Genomic DNA, 18,318 nt, shown 5'->3' on the forward strand with positions numbered 1-18,318 from the left:
GTGTGCATGTTCATTTACATGAAGTGGAGGAATCAGGGAGGATTCCAGGGACCCTCTTAACATGCAAAGCTTTCCCAGAATTTGCCCCAGATGCTTGGGTCTCATTGATCTAAAGTGGCTTAGACCTGTCCATCCCTGAGCCAGTCACTGGTAAAGGATATGGAATAACTCTTAGGTCAGTTGGAGCTACTGGAGCTGGAAGTAGAATCCGCTGCCCCTGAGACACATGAGGTAGAATGGATAATTTTTAGAATCAGAATCCAGATAAGGAAAAAACATGGGCAACGAACAATATGTACTACATTAATCTTTTGAGCTTTTTATAACATACAGATGCCTAGGCCCCATCTTTGTAGACTCTGATTCAGTATTTTTGGGGTTTGGCATAGGTATCTATTTAATAGAACTCATAGATTGTTTTGATACATAATTAGGATTGAGAACAACTGGATTAGATGATAGTGATTTGGACTATTAGTTTTGTGATTTGTCCAAAGCAAATGTTTAATCTGATCCTGGTTTTCTTGGTACCCAGTAAACGTTAGGCCTGACCTTTTTAGTTTTTGAATGTCAGAAAATATTCAAATCAGTTTTAATTTATACCTATGGCTAAACTTTAACCTAATTCAAGTTTTTCCCAGTAGATGTTTTCTGCCTATCCCCCTTTTTTTAAAAAAAATTTCTTTTAAGAATGAATACATGAGATCCCAATAACGTCATTATTGAAGACAATCAGCGATTGTATGTGGGTCTGTGCCATTCTTTGTTTTGCACCTAGTAATTTTATTGCAGTGTCATTGAAGAAAGACCATATATATTTACTGAACACATATGTGCCCATCTAAAGCAATCTGAGTACATTGATTTAGTACATTTTAATTATGGAGAAAACTTTCTCTCTTAAAAATAATTCATCCACTCATACCGTGTTTGAAGTTGGATTAATTTCAGGTATAAAAAGCAAATTACAACAAATAAGAAAGGAAAAGTATATAAAAAATTGTTCTCAACTTCACAGGCATCTTTGGGAAGAGAGAATGAAGTTACTCAGGTCAACAAAAGTAAGTCTGTCAAAAAATTGTTTTATATCTAATTATTAGATTTTGATTTTTATTATTTCTTAGGTTAAGCAAAGAACCTCTTTAATGATTTTCTTTGGGAAGAAAAAAAAAAAGCAAAACCCCTTTTAGTTGGAATAGTATTTAGAGTCAGCTCTTTAATAAACCCTTTTTTTTTAACCAGTAAGAGAATCAGGGCAAAATATGTATGTCCACAGTCATGTGGAAAACTAGGAAGTAAAGCTGAGATTACAATTTGCCTAACGAATATTCATTTTAATTGTTTATTTGGAAAGTAAACTGGACTTTCGGCAAGTTAATCTCCTAAGAAGCTTATTTTCCTCATCTTTAAAATAAAACTTGAACTTTATAGGATTGCTAATGAAATAAAGGAGATGGCTCAAGGGCAGGAACATAGTTGATGGCTGGTGCTAGCTTCCATTTAATATTCCTTTGCTGAGAGATTTGAGGTAGTTCCTGTTGCAACATTAAATTATAATATCTACAATACTGATGAATCCTTTGGGAGGTTTTATTTATTTTTTTGGGGGGGTTTTTTAAATTCCTGGTCATAATTTTTAATGTTAGGGTCTTTTATGTTTATTTTTTCGGCCACGCTGCACGGCATGTGGGATCCTAGTTCCCTGACCAGGGCCTGAACCCATGCCCCCGTGCATTGGAATCAGTCTTAACCACTGGACTGCCAGGGAAGTCCCCTAGGGTCTTTTATTTTAAATGCAAAATATTTTAATCTTTTTTGCCTACCTAGCTGAGACCAAATGAGATGTTTTTCATATATAAAATAGTACACAGCATGTTAGCTGCAACTTGTCAGGAATTCCAAATCTCAGAATTTTGTTGCTGAAAGGGATCTTAGAAATCATCCAGTCAATCCAGCTTGCTTAAATGACTGTCTAGGCTGACACAGCTGGGTGATAGAAACTTGAAATTATAGTTGTGGTGCCCAGATTAGTAACTCTCCATTCTTACCCTTAGGTGCAGCTCATCTCAGATACTTAGGGATACATTACATAGTTATTCTCTGGTTACATTTCAGGGGCACAAAGGAATTTTTTTCCTCTGCCAGCAAAACAACTCAATGTGCTGCTTGCTACACAGACAAGAGATACAAAGTAAGACTAATGAACAGGTAGACAGCAGAGTGTAATATAAAAATGGAATAGTATGCAGTCAAAGAATGAGACAGGTGTATGTATGTACTGGCAAGGTATTTTCCCAAGGTAATTAAATGAGAAAAAGGTTTGAAACTATGAGTACAGTACGATGCCATTTGTGTAAAAGGTATGCTGTAAGTAAACATTTATTTGTATATGCATAGAATTATCTCTGCAAGGATACATGAGAAACCAGTGATAGTGACTGCCTCTGAGGTTAGACAAGTAGATGGGCAGACTGGAATTTGCAGTTATTATCTGTTTTTTTTTTTTTTTTTTTGCCCTGGTATACATTATTCTTTCAAAATAAATTTTAAAAATACACATGAAGATTGTAATTTTTTCTTCTCACAAACATTAACAGTATTTGTCTTGGTACATAATTACATCTGAATTCTATTTATTCAGTAATTTCAAACTTGTCACTTCGATGAAATATCAAAACAAGGGAAACAAGGTCAACATGGCTTATTTTCTTTCTATCCTTCTGAACAGCAGCTATGTGAACATTTGGAAAGAACCTTAGTAATGAGGCTTTTCTTACCCATCTAATGTTGCCAACAGACATCAAAGCTTAATCTAAGAAGTTGACCCCCCCCCGCAAAAAAATGCAGGAAGCAGGAATGCACGTCTGGATGGAGTTGGAACTGTGCTGCTGTGACTCCTTCCCCCAGTGCTAAAAAACAGATATAGTCAGGAGGAACTAACACAGATTGGTAGTCACCCACATATCTCTGGTGTTACCTTACAGTCTTTTTTCAAGCATACAGGCCATGGGTGTTTGGGTGTCTTAGATACACCTAAGTTATATTGTATTTTTTCAAGTTCCATTAAATAGGAAACTAAAATGACCATCCTAAGTGACTCTGCTTGTCTCTACCACTAAGAGCTGCTTGGCCTCTCTGCCTTTGTAAAGAGCAACCTGAATTCACAGATGTCTATCTACATGAATATCTTATCACCTAAAGCATGTTTCTCTTAAAAGCCCTTAAATGAAGTGTAACAGAACAGCTCTTTTAAGAATAATACCTTTTGTTTCATATTTTCCCTCTTAAGCCTTAGTCTATCACACATCTCCATCCTCACGTGCTGGAACTGTTCTGTCTGTACTGTATCCTCAGTGCCTAGACCTTCTTTGCCCTTGGTGCGGCTTAGACATTGCATGAATGAAATGAAAAACAGATCACACCATATTCTAACCAAGTCTCTTGATGACAGCTAAAGGAATACAGATGATTAGCGTAGAAAAGGAAGAACTTACTTATTTTTGAGAGATTTTGTTGTCTAGGAAATCCAACAGAAGGAAATGATGCTATTTTCTGTGGAGCAATTTAAAGGAAAGAGATGTATTTTTATAGGAAAGGTTCAAAGTTGCCTGTATGAAAAAACACGGAGGTTAATGAAAACACACACAAACCCAAACTGGCAAAGTGGAGAGAAATCGCTTCCTTCCAAATAACGATCTAAAGTTTTAACAAATATAGTAACAAACAGCACATCCAAACAGACTTCTGTGGATTAAATTTAATACAACTGTACATTCATGCTGTGGTGGTAACAACTTTCACATTGTTTGACTACTTTTCTCAGTTGACTCTTTCATGACACAAACACAAAGGCACAATCCAAAGGATACACTAACATAATAGTTTTAAACAAATGTGGAGAAAGAACAAATTTTAAGTATTAAACAAATATTTGAATATGGATCAACTTGAATATATTTTCATTAAAGAAAATATTTTTAGTTTTCAACAGTCTCATTTTGATGCAATGGCAATTCCAGGTGTCCCAGAGAGTTATTCTTAATATCCATTCAACATATAACAATTACAATTAAGCATTTACATGACTGGATAGCTACAAGGACCATATTTTAAGTATCTCAGATTTTTAAATGAATCTTTCTGCTAAAAGTCGTATGTTTTCCATTTTAGTTAATCCTGTAGAAATAAATGCCTTTCCTTCCCCCCTCATTAAAGTACTCAGTAACTTAGCTATGTTACATTAGATACACATAAATTTAACCAAGGATTATTAAACGTATTGAAAGAAGCCATCCAATCAATAATGGTGCTTTAAGACAAGGTAATAAGTCAAATGTTAAAATCAGGCTGACTTGTTTCCTTGTTGGGAATTTTGGGTCTCAAAAGAAACAGCAGGCATTTAAAAGAAACCAAAGCAATATAAAACTACTGTACTTCATCCTTAAAAAAAAAACATTGAAAGATACTATTCTGAAGTTCATAGAATTTAAGCATCTGGTAAGTAAAAATCATTTCTTATAAGTCTCTGAATATTTGGAATATATTTATAGAGTCATTAACATATAATTCTGGGATGAAACCAAGAAATTAACATTTTAACTATTGTTTTATATATTTAGACCCTCTGGGTTATTGATATTAAGCTTCAGTCTTTTTTTCAGTCTGAAAGCAGCATGTTACTTCCCTACTTAATTATTTCATGACCTGCAAAAGCTAATTATTAATAAAAAATTTTTAAAAACACCACTAACCTTTTATTGTAATCTTTCAATGTTAGTTGACATTCATTAGATCTTGGTTTCTCAAAATGTATTTATCTAGGTCAAGAAAAATGGGCAGAAGGAAACCTCACCCAAATTATGTAGCAGTGTTAAGCAAATTCAGTCTTTGAGCCAAAATTAAATCATTTGTGTCTTCAAACTTTCTCTTTCAACTTTTCATATAGCAATATAATTTTACATTTTGGCCAAGGAGAGATGCTTTCTTTGGGCAGACAAAATCATGCTTCAGGAGAAAACAGTGACTTAGTTCTATAGAATCTGTCTCCTTTTCAATAGGGCACTACCAAATAGAGTATTATATTTTACCTAAGTTGCTCTCTTTCAAAAGATGATAGGATGAAACAATTTTAAATCTGTACTATATTTTTACCCAGTATACATAATTATGTTCAATTTGAAACAATTTTCTAAAAGAACTGTTTTTTTGCCAAAATGCAAGAAACTCCAAAATGTCTTATCCAAAAGCTGTCAATTAAAAATTAAGCCACAGTGCTTAAGTGTAGTATTTTTAAAAACTAACTTTACACTACTGCACATTCTTAGATATGTGGAAACAAATACATTTTGACTCTTAAGAAAAAACACTTGATGGCACACTGAAGAATGACACTATAAGTTTATAAACATAAGAGGCAGGGTATAGTTATTGCAAATTGATGGAAAACATCAGTGTGCCTTCGCTTTGTTTGAAGAGAAACTGTTTCCACTCAAAAGTTTTCAGTGCCAAAATACCTAATTACCCTTAAAGTATCACCAAAATTGGTTTTAAACATTACTCAGAAAATAAACTATTTCCAACAATAACAATCTTAATTGCCTTTTATAAGGACTATATTATAACTTTCATTCTTAAGGGTCTTGTATCTCCCTGTAGGATTATCACAAACCACCTTTTGGATTTCAAATAAACTAATTCTAACCCAGTCCCAATTAAAAACTATCCACATTCACAAGCAAGGAACACTACTGCACATTACACTCATAGTTTAGGAATGTGTGCTTCCTTCCCCCCACCCCCCACCAAAAAAAACCTGACAATGCATCTATGAATTACATCTCATTATCTGAATTTATAGCACAAAGTGCTTCTGCTCTTTTGCATTAATAATACTGCAGTCTCAAAATACTTCATGAACCCTGAAGTGATTCTCTATGGAAGGAGCTTCGTTTGTAAAATGAATTTGGCTAGTCACCTGCATACCAAAATCTCCAAGTATCTGAACAAATTTCTTGTGCTCCTTTCCAATCCAAGATCTCATTGGATCATGTACTTGGTAAGGTGTTACATGGGTGTGAACAATAATTCCTGTTTGTGCAAATTCTTTCAAGACTTCTGGATAAGTAATCCAGGTATTGCTTCCCCCAGAATGACCGCCATCCAGCCAGTACATTGTTTTTATGCTTTTGATAAAAGCATCAATGTTCTTGTCTTTCTTGGCTTCTTTCAATTCGAAAAGCAACTGATTCAAAACAACACAACCTTTACTGAATCCAATCAAAGTAAAAGAAGCACCATTTAGTGATGGTGGATAAAAACTCATGGCAGACTCATCAAATTTTTCACAGGTCCTCTCTTTTTCTCCCCGGCAACCATTAGTAGTATGAGAAGAACTGGATCTACAGTTAGATGCTTTGGCGTCCTTATTCAAATCTTTCACATTCTTCTTTGGTAGCAAACTCTTCTGACTTAAGTTAAAAGCATTAACTAATAACGTATAAAGGTGCTTAAAAGCTCCAAAGTCAGTATTGTGTTCTGGAGCACCAAACATATTGCTTTTCACAAAATTGTCATAGCAGCTGAATTTGTGCAAATGCATTCGGGAACACTTTATCACCCAAATATAACTATTGGGGAACCGGTGGGCTAAAATGGTGGCAACATTTTCTAGACTCCAGTTTTCCCACTGATAATTCTCAGGATGACGAGTCATAATTTCATGGTAATTCTGAAAGGTAAGAAAGATAAAACAAATATTAAATACACCGTTATGTAAAATTATTTCCACAAAATTAGTTTCCCATTTTTATTGGGGAGGAAGTAGGGATGTTATAATGACCTATGGTTAATGTACTAGAAATGAAAACTATAAATCTATTACCTTCTGGCTGTAAGATTTTAAACAAATCACTTCCTCAGTTTAAGCCTCAAATCCATCAAACACAGGGTTATAAGATAAAGCTAAATAGCACAGTAGAAATTTTAAAAATAAGACACTTTAGAACGATTATAGATTTTTAAATGGATTTTATTTAGTATACATATGATCTATTATTCCTAACACATTAACTGAAAATAAAAATTTGGTTTCTTAGATTTTTTGACCAACACAGAATTTTAAAATATTTTCCTATTAAAGCTGCTATCCTGAACTCCTCCCTCTTTGGATTACTCTAGCAACCTGAATGCTATGTTTAATTTCAATTTTAGTATTACAAAGCTGCAATGAACATTATAGAAAAATCTTCATGTACATCTGTGATTACATCCTTAAAAATAAATTCCCAGATGTGGAAAAACTAGGTCAAAGAATATTCATAATTTAAGGTTGACTATATAGACTACAATACTGTCTTCCAGAGAAGTATGTATACTTTTTCTTTTATCTTTGTTAAATTTCATTGGCACAGGATAACTTATTCTAATTTGAATTTATTAAAAATTTAAATGAAGTTGAAATTTTGTTCATATATTTATTAGCCATCTGGATTTCTACTTGTACCTGTTCATATCTTTTGCCTTTTTTTATTTGTTTTTTTTATAAGTATTCTATATATATTAATAACTTTTTGTTTATGTTCTAGGACGTGCATGTAAGCTTTGTTTTCCTTTCAATTTTTATTCATAATATTCTTAAAAAAGGGAAATTCATTCAAATTTATTTCATTTATTCTATAAAATTTATTGGATACCTACTTACTGAACAGTCATGGATCAGAACAGATGAAACCCCTGCCCACACAGAGTGCACATTCTAGTACAGAGATACATAATAAACAATTCCATGAGTTAATAGAGCAGCACCCTCCAACAGAAATATAACATGAGCCACATGTACAATTTTCTAGCGGCTTCGTTTAAAAAAAAGTAGAAAGTTAACAGGTCAAATTTTTTTTTTTTGGCCACACCCTGCAGCATGCAGGATCTTAGTTCTCCAACCAGGGATTGAACCCATGCCCCCTGTACTGGAAGCATGGAGTCTTAACCACTGGACCGCCAGGGAAGTCCCAAAATTATTTTTAATAATACATTTTATTAAGCCCAATACATCCAATATATTATCATTTCAACATGTAACCAACATAAAAATACTGAGATTATTACATTTCTTTTTCTTTCTAAGTTTTTGAAATCTAGTGTATATTTTACACTTACAACACATCTCAATTTGGGTGCTAAATTTTCATCGGAAATACTTGATCTGAATTTAGATTTCATAAGATTTACAGTTGCAAAAGTAGATTCACATACCCAAGTTGCTCAAATACACTTAAAAGTTTTCCAGGAAGTGAACTGAGTATCAGTTTTTAGATTTAAATTTAAAGTTAAATACAACTTAAAATTTAGTTCTTTGATTACACTAAATTTCAAGCGGTCAATAGCTACAAGTAGCTAGTGGCTAGACAGCACAAGACATTATACGGTGATAAGTGCGATGGATAACAAAGCAAGGGAAAAGGAGCGCAAAGTTTTGGAGTGGGTGGAAGATTATTATTTAAACACAGGGTAGTCTCCAATAAGGCAATAGTTGAGAAGGGCCTGAAGGAGCTGAGGGATTGAGTCATGATTATTTCAGTCATAAGGAACTGCAAAATGACCTGAAGTGGAGCCATCGTTGGTATAACCAAATACACCAGTGAGACCAGTGTACCTCCAGTGAAGTGAAGAAGGAGCAAAAGTGACCACCAAGAGGGTCACAGAGATTGCTGGTGAAGAGGGGAGGTGCTGATCATGCCTTGTAAGATACCCTGAGGGCTCTGGCCTTTGCTCTGATAGGGTGTGGAGTAGATGGCTGATATAATCTGTTTGGAAGGATTACTCTGACTCCTGTGTGCAAAGGGGCAACAGTTTGAAGCAGGGAGACCAGTAGGAGGCTACTTAAGTATAACCCCAATGAGAGAAGGTGGCTCGAACCACAGTGGTAGTCGAAGCAAAGGTGGTAAGAACTGGTCGGATTCTGTATATATTTTGAAGGTAGAGTCAACAGCATTTGCTAATGGACTGGGTATAGGGTGTGAGAGAAGGGAAACAGAATTGTACTTTTTCCTTATTTCTAACAATCATATACCAAACATTTTTAAATGCACCTCTCTTTTGACCTAGTAATTCTACTTCTAGGAATTTATCTCAGGGATATACCTGCACACATGCATAAATAAATCTGTCTAAGGACATTTATTCCTGCTTCAGAAGAATGAGGCAGTTCTATGAGCACTCATACCGGTTGTAAAATAAGGGCTAAAAAAAGCCCTGAATGCTGAGCTATCATTTGTGTTAAAAAAAAAAAAAAAGTTTTCATCAGCATAGAATGTCTCTGGAAGGACATATAAATCAGTAACAATGGTTAGCCTTAGGGAAGGGAAATCGGAGACTGCCTCCAGTCATCCAAAGGGATGAAAAGGAGACTTATTTTTCAATGTACAACCTTAAATAAAATGAATTTTTAGCAATATACACATTTTTCTATTAAAAAATTAAGACTAATAAAAGTAATACTACACAAATTTAGTCTACATGCAAAGGTATAAGGAAGATATAAAAACCACCAATCCATAAAACCACCATTAGAAATAATCACTATTAAAATTTTCGTGTCTAGTATTCCAGTGTTCTGTAGTATACATACATATATACAAGTATGTATGTAAGAAAGCGTTCTTTATTTCTTCCCTCAGCAAGATTATACACACAGTTTTCACTTTAAAATGTTACAGGCATGATTCCTTATCAATAAGTATAGATTTGCATAATTTTTAGACTTCCCATCAAAAAGATTAATACCAATTGATACTTCCACTGGAAGTATACATGACTGCTTATTTTCTCACATCCTTACCCACACTGGCTATTAGCATTAATTTTTAAAAAAATCTTTGCTGCTAAGATAAAATGATATCTTACTTTTAATTTGCATTTTTTTTTTTTTTTTTTAGTACGCGGGCCTCTCACTGCTGTGGCCTCTCCCATTGCGGAGCACAGGCTCTGGACGTGCAGGCTCAGCGGCCACGGCTCACGGGCCCAGCCGCTCCGCGGCATGTGGGATCCTCCCAGACCGGGGCACGAATCCGTGTCCCCTGCATCGGCAGGTGTATTCTCAACCACCGAGCCACCAGGGAAGCCCTAATTTGCATATTTTTATTCCTAATCAGGTTGAACATTTTTCTGTGTTTATTGGCAATTTTCATTTGTTAATTCTCTATTCATATCCTTTGATAACTTTCCCAACAGGATGCTCAAGTCCTTCTTAACAGTCTTTACCTTATTAAGTTTATCATATATGTTAAAAAAAATCTATTCCCAGAAGGCCATCATTTAATTTTTTATGGATTCTGCCACTGCCTTCTGCACATCCAGATTTATGAGATACAAAATTATCATAGGAGCTTAGATCTGAAAGGGCTCACCTAAATCCTTTTTTTTTTTTTTTGATAAATATCTCTTTTTTTATTTCAGTGAGACAGCAAATTTGGGCCCTTTCCCTTGTCCCTACCTATAAGAAATCTACCCTCTTTTTCTGCACAGAACTCTTTCGTCCAAAAAATGAAAGAATTTGCAATTCAGGCACCAATGTAAAGAATAGAGGGATGAACATGAAAGGAACTACCCCCACATGCAGAGGTGGGCATGCGCGCACACACATGGGCATCATCAGAAAGGGAAGGAACAAATTTCCAACACAAATTGAAAGGTGGAAATATTCTTGCCTACTAAACTCTGACTTCCATTTCTTCATAAATTCATCAGTGGGCATTTGGGGGTCACTAAGCACAGTTCACAGTCCATCAAGAACACAGTCCAGTGGGAGAGACAGAGATAAATAATTACAAGGCAATATGATTACTGCTGTAAAGCAGGGATATGTGAAGAACTGTGAGGGGACATAGAGAAAGGGAGACTCAAGCTATGTTTTGGGACATCAGGGAAGGCTCCACAAATACATGAGCTCAGTTTTGTAGTATTAGTAGAAATTCCAGAATTATGCAGTAGAATTCCTATTACATCTGAAGTAGGAACATTAGTCAGGTCTTCATGAAGACACCCAAATATTAGTTGGGAAGAACAGAGCCAACACTGAATTATTCTATGGATTCCTAAATAGTTAGATATAAGTGCCAAATACAAAAGAAAGCACAAATATCTAAATCGTTTTTATAGCTAAGGAAACTGAGCTCCTACAAACTATACAATTATTTATATTATATAGTTATTTAATGAGCTAAAATGAACAAGATTTTATGACTCTGTTTAGCCTCTACCACATAGGAGGTGGTAAAACTAAAAACTTGGTATTTTCTTTGATTAACCTGAGGTTACATGATCAGAATAGGAAAATGCTCATACTAAGTAACTGTGTGTATGTACTAAAATGTAAAAATAAGATTGTTACTCTTGTGTCTATGAAGCCCAAATCTAAGAACAATGGATAAGTACTCCTATATTCTAGAAAGAGACACCAGACATCCCCGTAGGACTTGCTAACAGGTAGTCAAAACCAGTTCTGCAACCCAGGCTACTACACAAGGCCAATCTACAGAAGAGGTGGAAGAACGTGGGAAGAAAGGGTTTTCTTTTGAGAGTTTTCATCCCAGTTGGGAGTGCAATGCACTTACTCTCCCTGTAGGGGTTAAAGGGTAGGAGGCATGCTTCCTCATCCCCAGTGAGGCAGGTGGCAAGAGAATCTCCTGGAGAGATTAAGGGGTAGTTACTCCACAGGTGGATGCTTGCTGACCTGCAAAAACATAAAGGCCCATCCCACACTGCTACTGAAGTACTGGTACAAAGGATTTTTAGGAAAACTTGACATGTGTCTCCATGATAAAGACTTAAGTTAGGTGGACTATTGTTATAGCAGAGTGAGGAGAGCTATATAGGGTACGAGCTGTACTTCCATAAAAAACGGGTCAAGGGGGCATCTTCGCTGAGCATAAAGTGGACATCTCATGTAAGCATGCCAAAAGGACTGTAACAGGACAGCCTAAGAAGGCTGCTCGACATAGCACATGAAGCCCCAGGGTATATGGTCAGATGTGAAATAACAGAGTGTGTGTGTGTGTGTGTGTGTGTGTGTGTCCATGGTTCTTGGCACAGAGCTCCTAAAACCCTTGGAATTTCATGGGTGATGGGGTTGGTCACCAGAAAGACCAAGACATGATGAGAAGTTTGGAACTTTCAACCCCACTCCCCATTCTCCAGAGAGGGACTGGAAATAAAGTTAATGACTGATCATACCTATGCAATGAAGCCTCCATAAAAATCCCCAAAGTACAAGTTTGGATAGCTTCCAGGTTGGTGAACACAAGGAGGTGCTAGGAAAGCGGTGCACTCAGGGAGAGCACGGAAGCTCTGCACCTCTTCCCACATACCTTGCCCTGTGCATCTCTTCCATCTGGATGTTCACCTGTATCCTTTATCATATCCTTTCATAACACATGGGTAAACAGTATGTAAACTGTTTTCCAAAGTTCTGTGAGCCATACTAGCATACTAACTGAACCCAAGGAGGGGGATCGTGCAAACCCCAATCTGTAGCTGTTCAGTCAGCAGTACAGGCGATAAACTGGGACTTGGCGACTGGTGTCTGAAGTGGGGAGGGGAAAAGACTTGTGGGACTGAGCCCTTAACGTGTGGAATCTGACACTAACTCCAGGTAGATAGTATCAGAATTGAATTGAATTATACGACACCCAGCTAGTGTTGCAGAGAATTGCTTGGTGTGGGGGGAAATACCCACACATCTGTTGTCAGAAATATTCTGAGTGTGGTAATAGTGTGAACAGCAAAGGAGAGTCACACAGGAGAAGTGAGTCTTTTCCTACTCACCAGGGCATACACTTAGGGCATGGTCATCTATATATCCTAGTGTTTAGGGAAGCAAAAGTTTTTAAAAGCTAAACTTGGAAATGACCCAAATGTTCATGAACTGCTGAATGGGTAAGCAAATTGTATGTCCATACACAGAAAACTATTTGGCATTAAAAAGAAATAAACTCATGACAGAGACAACAGAAAGAATGAATTTCAAAAGCATTAGGCTAAGTGAAAGAAGCCAGACACAAGACTACATACTACATGATTCCTAACTAATGAAAATCTAGAAAAGGCAAAACTATACTGAAAAGAAAGCAGATTAGTGGTTGCCTGTGGCTGAGAAAAGAGATTGACTAAAGTAGGGCACGGGGGTACTTTTTAGGGTGATGAAGATGTTGTATTACATGATTATTGTGATGGTTACATAACTGTATTTGTTGAAATTCATCAAATTGTAAACTTACACTTAAAAACAGAAATACCTACAATCCTGTATCCTGAGGATTTAAAAAGCAAGAAACTCAAGAAAATTGGACAGTACCTACTTAAAAAAATTCTGATCCCCCTCCAAAATCATTACTGATAAGAAAAACATCAAGAGGTACCTAAAGAAAAGTGAATTACTACGGCCTCAGCTTTCCTGTAATTCAAAGGATAAAAGGGCAAGCATAGAATTTAAAAAGGACATACAATAAAAGATGACTGCAAGAAGAACATCAAAAAAGTAATGGTAATTAGCATTTAAAATTACACTGTCAACCAGATCCAATTAACATCAAATAATGAATCTGTGTTAACATGAGGCAAAACTTCTAATGGTATCCTACAAAGTTCTGTTTGGCCCTATTCTGCTCAATATTTATCCAAATTAAAAATAAAGATATAGAAAGAATGCTTATTTAATCTATATATGATATAAATGAAAATAAAGGTTCTAAAAGGATCAATACACTAAAAGATGAGCTGTATCTCACAGGGTAAATTTCATAAGAATAGACATTAGGCTCAAAAGAATCAAGTGCAAAGAGAAGGAAACCTGAGCCTAAAAGCCCTTCATATAATAATAGCCAAGTAGCACTTAATATATTGTTCACAAGAACTTACACACATTTATTCATTCAACAAGCTATCTACTGAACACCTACTTCATGCCACTCACTAAGCATCGCAGATGTAACAGTGACGAAAACAGACGTGAAGCGTGCATCATACTAGTGGAAGACAGACAAAATCCAAAATGAATAACTAATATAGTAAATGAAATGGATAAAAATGAATTATCCTAATTATTTATTAGGAGAAAAGTTGACAGGGATCCTGTGCACGTGTGTGATTATTAAATAGGATGGTCATCAAAGGCCTCACTGTGAAGGCAACTTTTGAGCAAAGACTTGAAATAGGTGAACTAATGAATTCTTACAGACATCTGCAGGAAGATTGTTCCAGGCAGTACATGCAAAGCTTGAGGTCAAGTGTGTCTACCATGAGCAATATGAAGAAGGCTGGTGTGGCTGGAGCCTTCTGTGGAGAGTAAAACAGATAAAGGAAACAGTCAAAAAACCAGCAGGGTGGGAATTCCCTGGCGGTCCAATGGTGAGGACTCCGAGCTTCCACTGCAGGGGGGCACAGGCTCAATCCCTGGTCAGGGAACAAAGATCCTGCGTGCCAAGCGGTGTGGCCAAAAAAGAGAAAAAAAGAAAAGAAAAGCTACAGGGTGGGAAAGGTAAATAGAGTGAAGGGCCTTGCATGCCATCAAGAGGACTCTGGCTTTCACTCTAAGTGGCACGGGAAGCTGCTGGTGTTTTGAGCAGAGGTGTGGTATGATTTCATTTAGGTTTTTAAATGATTATTCTGATCACTTCTAGATACATTTAGAAGGTAAAGCCACTTTATTTGCTGATGTATTAAGAGAGGACAAAAGGATAACTTCAAGATTTCTAACTTGAGCAACTAAATAGGAAGTGTTTCCGTTAACTGAGAGATAAGATGATGACTACAGGAAGAGCGAGTTTAGGGACAAAGATCCAGAGACTTTAGGTTTGAGATATCTATTAAATGTCCAAAAGGAAATACGTGCACATAACTGGCAAGTCTAAAGTTCCAGGAATATGTCTAGGCTAGAACACAAATGTTGAAGGTCGTCAGAGTATAGGTAGCATGTAAAGCCACAAGACTGAAAGAGATCACAAAGGGAGTAAAGGTAGTCAGAGGAAAAGTCCAAGAACTGAGCGCTACAGAACTCCCCAATAACTAAAAAGGTCATCAGAAAGATAAGAAGGGAGGGTAACTCATTGGGTATTCACATATTTAATCCTCATTGATATCCTATACATCATTATTCCCATTTTGTAGTTGAGCTGGCTGCAACACAGAGAGATTTAACAATTGGCCAGATATTTCATAGCTAAAAAGTGCAGAATCAGGGTTTAAAACTAGGCGATCTGGCCTCAGAGCCTTTGATGCATTATTATTCTCTATTTCTTCTCTAAAAGCCCTGGGTTTTTAAAGGACTTCATACTCTGCATAAATCAACAGTATATCACTGTCCAAAAAGCTAATGGAATCTCAGGCTACATAAAGAAATGGATGATGTCAAAATGAAAGGAGGTATCAGTCTAACTATATTTAGCACTTTATAACTTCACCTGAAGATCTGTGCTATATTCTGACTTGCACACTTTAAAAATATTTAGTAGGTGTTCAATGAAAGTTAGTTATCATTATTATCATCATCATCATTATTATGGATGCACCCAGTAGCTGGTCCACAAAACCCTGGAAGTCATTGTCAGCAATACCATGCTGATTTCCCAAACTGAGCAAAAGGGCATCAACTGAGTACATTAAATTCCTCCTCTTAAATCGAAATACTAGTTTTGATTAGCAGTCAACTAGACCAGTCAATTATTTGGAGGGCAAGAGAAAAAACTACATATACCTTCATCATCATCTGACTCAGGGCACAACGTTTGTAAACATATTTTTTTTAAGCATTAATTTCAAAAACAATAATTGTTTATTAAACTAATTATTTCACGGTTTAAGAAACATATCCAGCCATATTTTAGCTTTACCTGTGTATACCAGCACTACCCAAGAGAACTCTGTGATGATGGGAATGTTCCGTGGAAATGCTCTGTATCTGCACTGTCCAGTACAGCACACACAAACCTTAGGGGCCACTGAGCACTTGAAATGCAGCTAGTGCGACGGAGAAACTGGATTTTTAATTCTATTTAGTTTTAATTAAATAGCCCCATATAACTAATGGCTACCCTATTAGACAAAGCAGTTCTAGATTAAGATCTAGATTAAGGCCCAGCTTTCCAGGACAACATAGCCATGTATATTTGCCTGCAGCCGCAAAATTAATAATAAAGATAAAATCACACACAAAAACAAAAGTACAGAATTTAGGTGAGCATCAAAATATTGACATGCTTAGCAATTACTGTCCCTTTTCTTCCACCCATTCTCCCCTTCTTAGGGTTACTGAGTGTCACACCCTAGTACTAGTATTTTGTCGGTTTACTTTTTAATAAGTGCCAGCACGCTAATTTAAAAGCCCTCTCTCCGCCTCCTGCCCCCCTCCCCCACAGAACCTCTGAGAAACCAAGTTATAGAATAAATACACATTGTCTCGTTTCTAGGTCTTAAATTCCACCCCCTCGAAACTTGGACTGACGGCTGGCTCTTTCGAGGTCGTAGCCCTCCAAGGATACCTCCTGTCTAGGGCTCTATGAGGAGGGGGTCAGGGCATGGAAGGGGCGGTTCTGGATTTCGTGGAGCCACCCCGTTTAGCGCCATGTGTGAGTGTGTTCAGGCGAGGCAAGGAACCGGGCCCCAGCTACGAGGAAGGAATATCAAGAATTTGCATATGTACAAGAAGAAGGAGCAGGTGCCCAGGCAGGCCGCAGGTTACCTGCACATCCCCGGGGAAATAGAGTACGTGATGCTGGGGCGGTGGCTGCGGCTCCTCCTTCGCCAGGTCCCCGGGGAGGTCCCGCCGTTCCGGTCCCTCCCCAGCGGCCGCCGCCGCCGCCGCCGCCGCCAGCAGGACCAACTCGTTGCCTCGCTGCGGGTCGGCTCCCGGCACCGCGGACAACTGCACGCACTGCTGCCTGCGCCGCTCCGCTGACGGGGAGCCGAGCGCGCCGCTGCGGCTGCTGCTGCCGCCCAGGTTCATGGTTCCGGCCTGAGAGCTAAACGCTGCGACTCCGATTCCGAGCTGCGGTAGCAGGAGAAGCAGCGGCGGCGACCGCAGGAGCCCGAACCCCCACATGGGTCGCCGCCGCCAGAGCGGTTCCTAGGGTGTGGGAGGGCCTGAGGGAGGACGCTCGGCCGGCCGCCCAACGGTCCGCGGGAGCGACCCGGGCGAGAGCCGACCCCGAGGGCAACGACGGCGTCAGAGGCCGACGTCCGCGCGCAGCGTGCGTAAGGGAAGGAGGGGTGTGCGCGAAATCCGACTCCGGTTCCCGGAGGGGTCTATGAGAAGGGGGCGTGGCCCGAGGAAGGACGTTTGTGATTGGTGGGTTTTGCCGCGGCCGGGAAGTTCGAACGGAAGTCTGGGAAAGAGCCTGAAGAGAGCAAAGGAAGCGGGTATGAACCGAGAACCCCGAGCAAGAAGGGCGGCAGTTGTGATACAGGCGCAGCAGCAGGTGCTGCCCGAAAGTCGTTTCCAGTACGGGGTAAAGAGTTTTGAGTATGCCATACTCCCCTTTCGGTAAGCTCAACTTTCAGGTGAGGTTTTTCTAGTCCTTCGAGCCTTAAAAGAGATACAACCTAAAGATTAGAGTAATTTTGTCCTGTTACAGAAATCTGTGGGAAGTTTTCTGCATGCCCTGGATGAAGGGAATCTCCCTCTTCTCATACTCTCGAGTTTCTTTGTAGGTACACAAAGATTTCTAGGTTCTTGGGAATTTATTTAGATAAGTCTAATGCATCTCTGATTGGTAGCAGGGAGCAGGGCACATGGGGGAAAGGCGTTAATTGTTACACATTTGCTGTCGGTGTTTGCAGTCAACGGGATTTGCTATTTTAAGGTTTTCAAAAACCAACTTGAACAGTAGGAAAGTCATAGGTGTCCAACAACAATCTGTGGCCAGTTGTGTATGAATAAGGTTTGGACAAATGTATGCTAAAGACAGGGAAGGGAGGGGAGGGTCCAGTATTCTAAATTTAAGTGCTTGTGAGGCAAGGCACTGTAAAGAACCTTGTGGGAGAGAATATTAGTGAGAATTTAAAATATTACAGCCAACACTTATTGAGGCATACTATAGGCCAGGAATTGAACTAGGCACTTCATATGTTAACTGTTCTGAGTCTATATATGTGTGTGCTTAAGCACACATACTGTTTTCTTTACTCCACGTATAAAATATTAATAAATAGCCTCGAAGTAAGAGCACAAATTAGCAAATGATAAAATGTAACTTTCCTATATATATATATATATATATATATATATATATATATACTTAGTGACTTCATGGAGGTGTAATATGCTAGTCT

At 37.9% G+C, this 18,318-nt stretch overlaps 2 protein-coding genes across 4 annotated transcripts in view; one reads left to right on the forward strand and one right to left on the reverse strand.

The window, feature by feature from the left end:
- Positions 1-3,742: 3,742 nt before the first annotated feature.
- C8H2orf69 (chromosome 8 C2orf69 homolog) lies at positions 3,743-17,240 on the reverse strand. The gene is made up of 2 exons (XM_060106975.1): positions 16,730-17,240; positions 3,743-6,727 (listed from the first exon to the last, which is right to left on the reverse strand). Exons 1-2 carry the CDS (start codon positions 17,087-17,089, stop codon positions 5,900-5,902), a joined length of 1,188 nt encoding a protein of 395 aa, XP_059962958.1. The 5' UTR covers positions 17,090-17,240; the 3' UTR covers positions 3,743-5,899.
- The window catches only part of FTCDNL1 (formiminotransferase cyclodeaminase N-terminal like), an 84,268-nt gene continuing 82,804 nt past the window's right edge, over positions 16,855-18,318 (forward strand). For 2 of the 3 annotated variants that reach the window (XM_060106976.1, XM_060106981.1), the window contains exon 1: positions 16,855-17,547. In XM_060106976.1, coding sequence (XP_059962959.1) covers positions 17,512-17,547 — 36 coding nt within the window. In that variant the 5' untranslated portion in view covers positions 16,855-17,511. The remainder of the gene's footprint in view (positions 17,548-18,318) is intronic. The other variant, XM_060106980.1, reaches the window with a different exon arrangement.

The sequence above is a fragment of the Mesoplodon densirostris genome, chromosome 8, assembly GCF_025265405.1.
Source record: "Mesoplodon densirostris isolate mMesDen1 chromosome 8, mMesDen1 primary haplotype, whole genome shotgun sequence".
In the NCBI taxonomy this organism is placed as follows: Eukaryota; Metazoa; Chordata; class Mammalia; order Artiodactyla; family Ziphiidae; genus Mesoplodon; species Mesoplodon densirostris.

Excerpts from the sequence above, each read along its gene's own strand:
- C8H2orf69 (XM_060106975.1), bottom strand. The coding sequence starts at position 17,089 with ATGTGGGGGTTCGGGCTCCTGCGGTCGCCGCCGCTGCTTCTCCTGCTA. Across the intron at positions 6,728-16,729 it reads ATTTCCCCGGGGATGTGCAG|AATTACCATGAAATTATGAC; the intron begins GTAACCTGCGGC and ends CTTACCTTTCAG.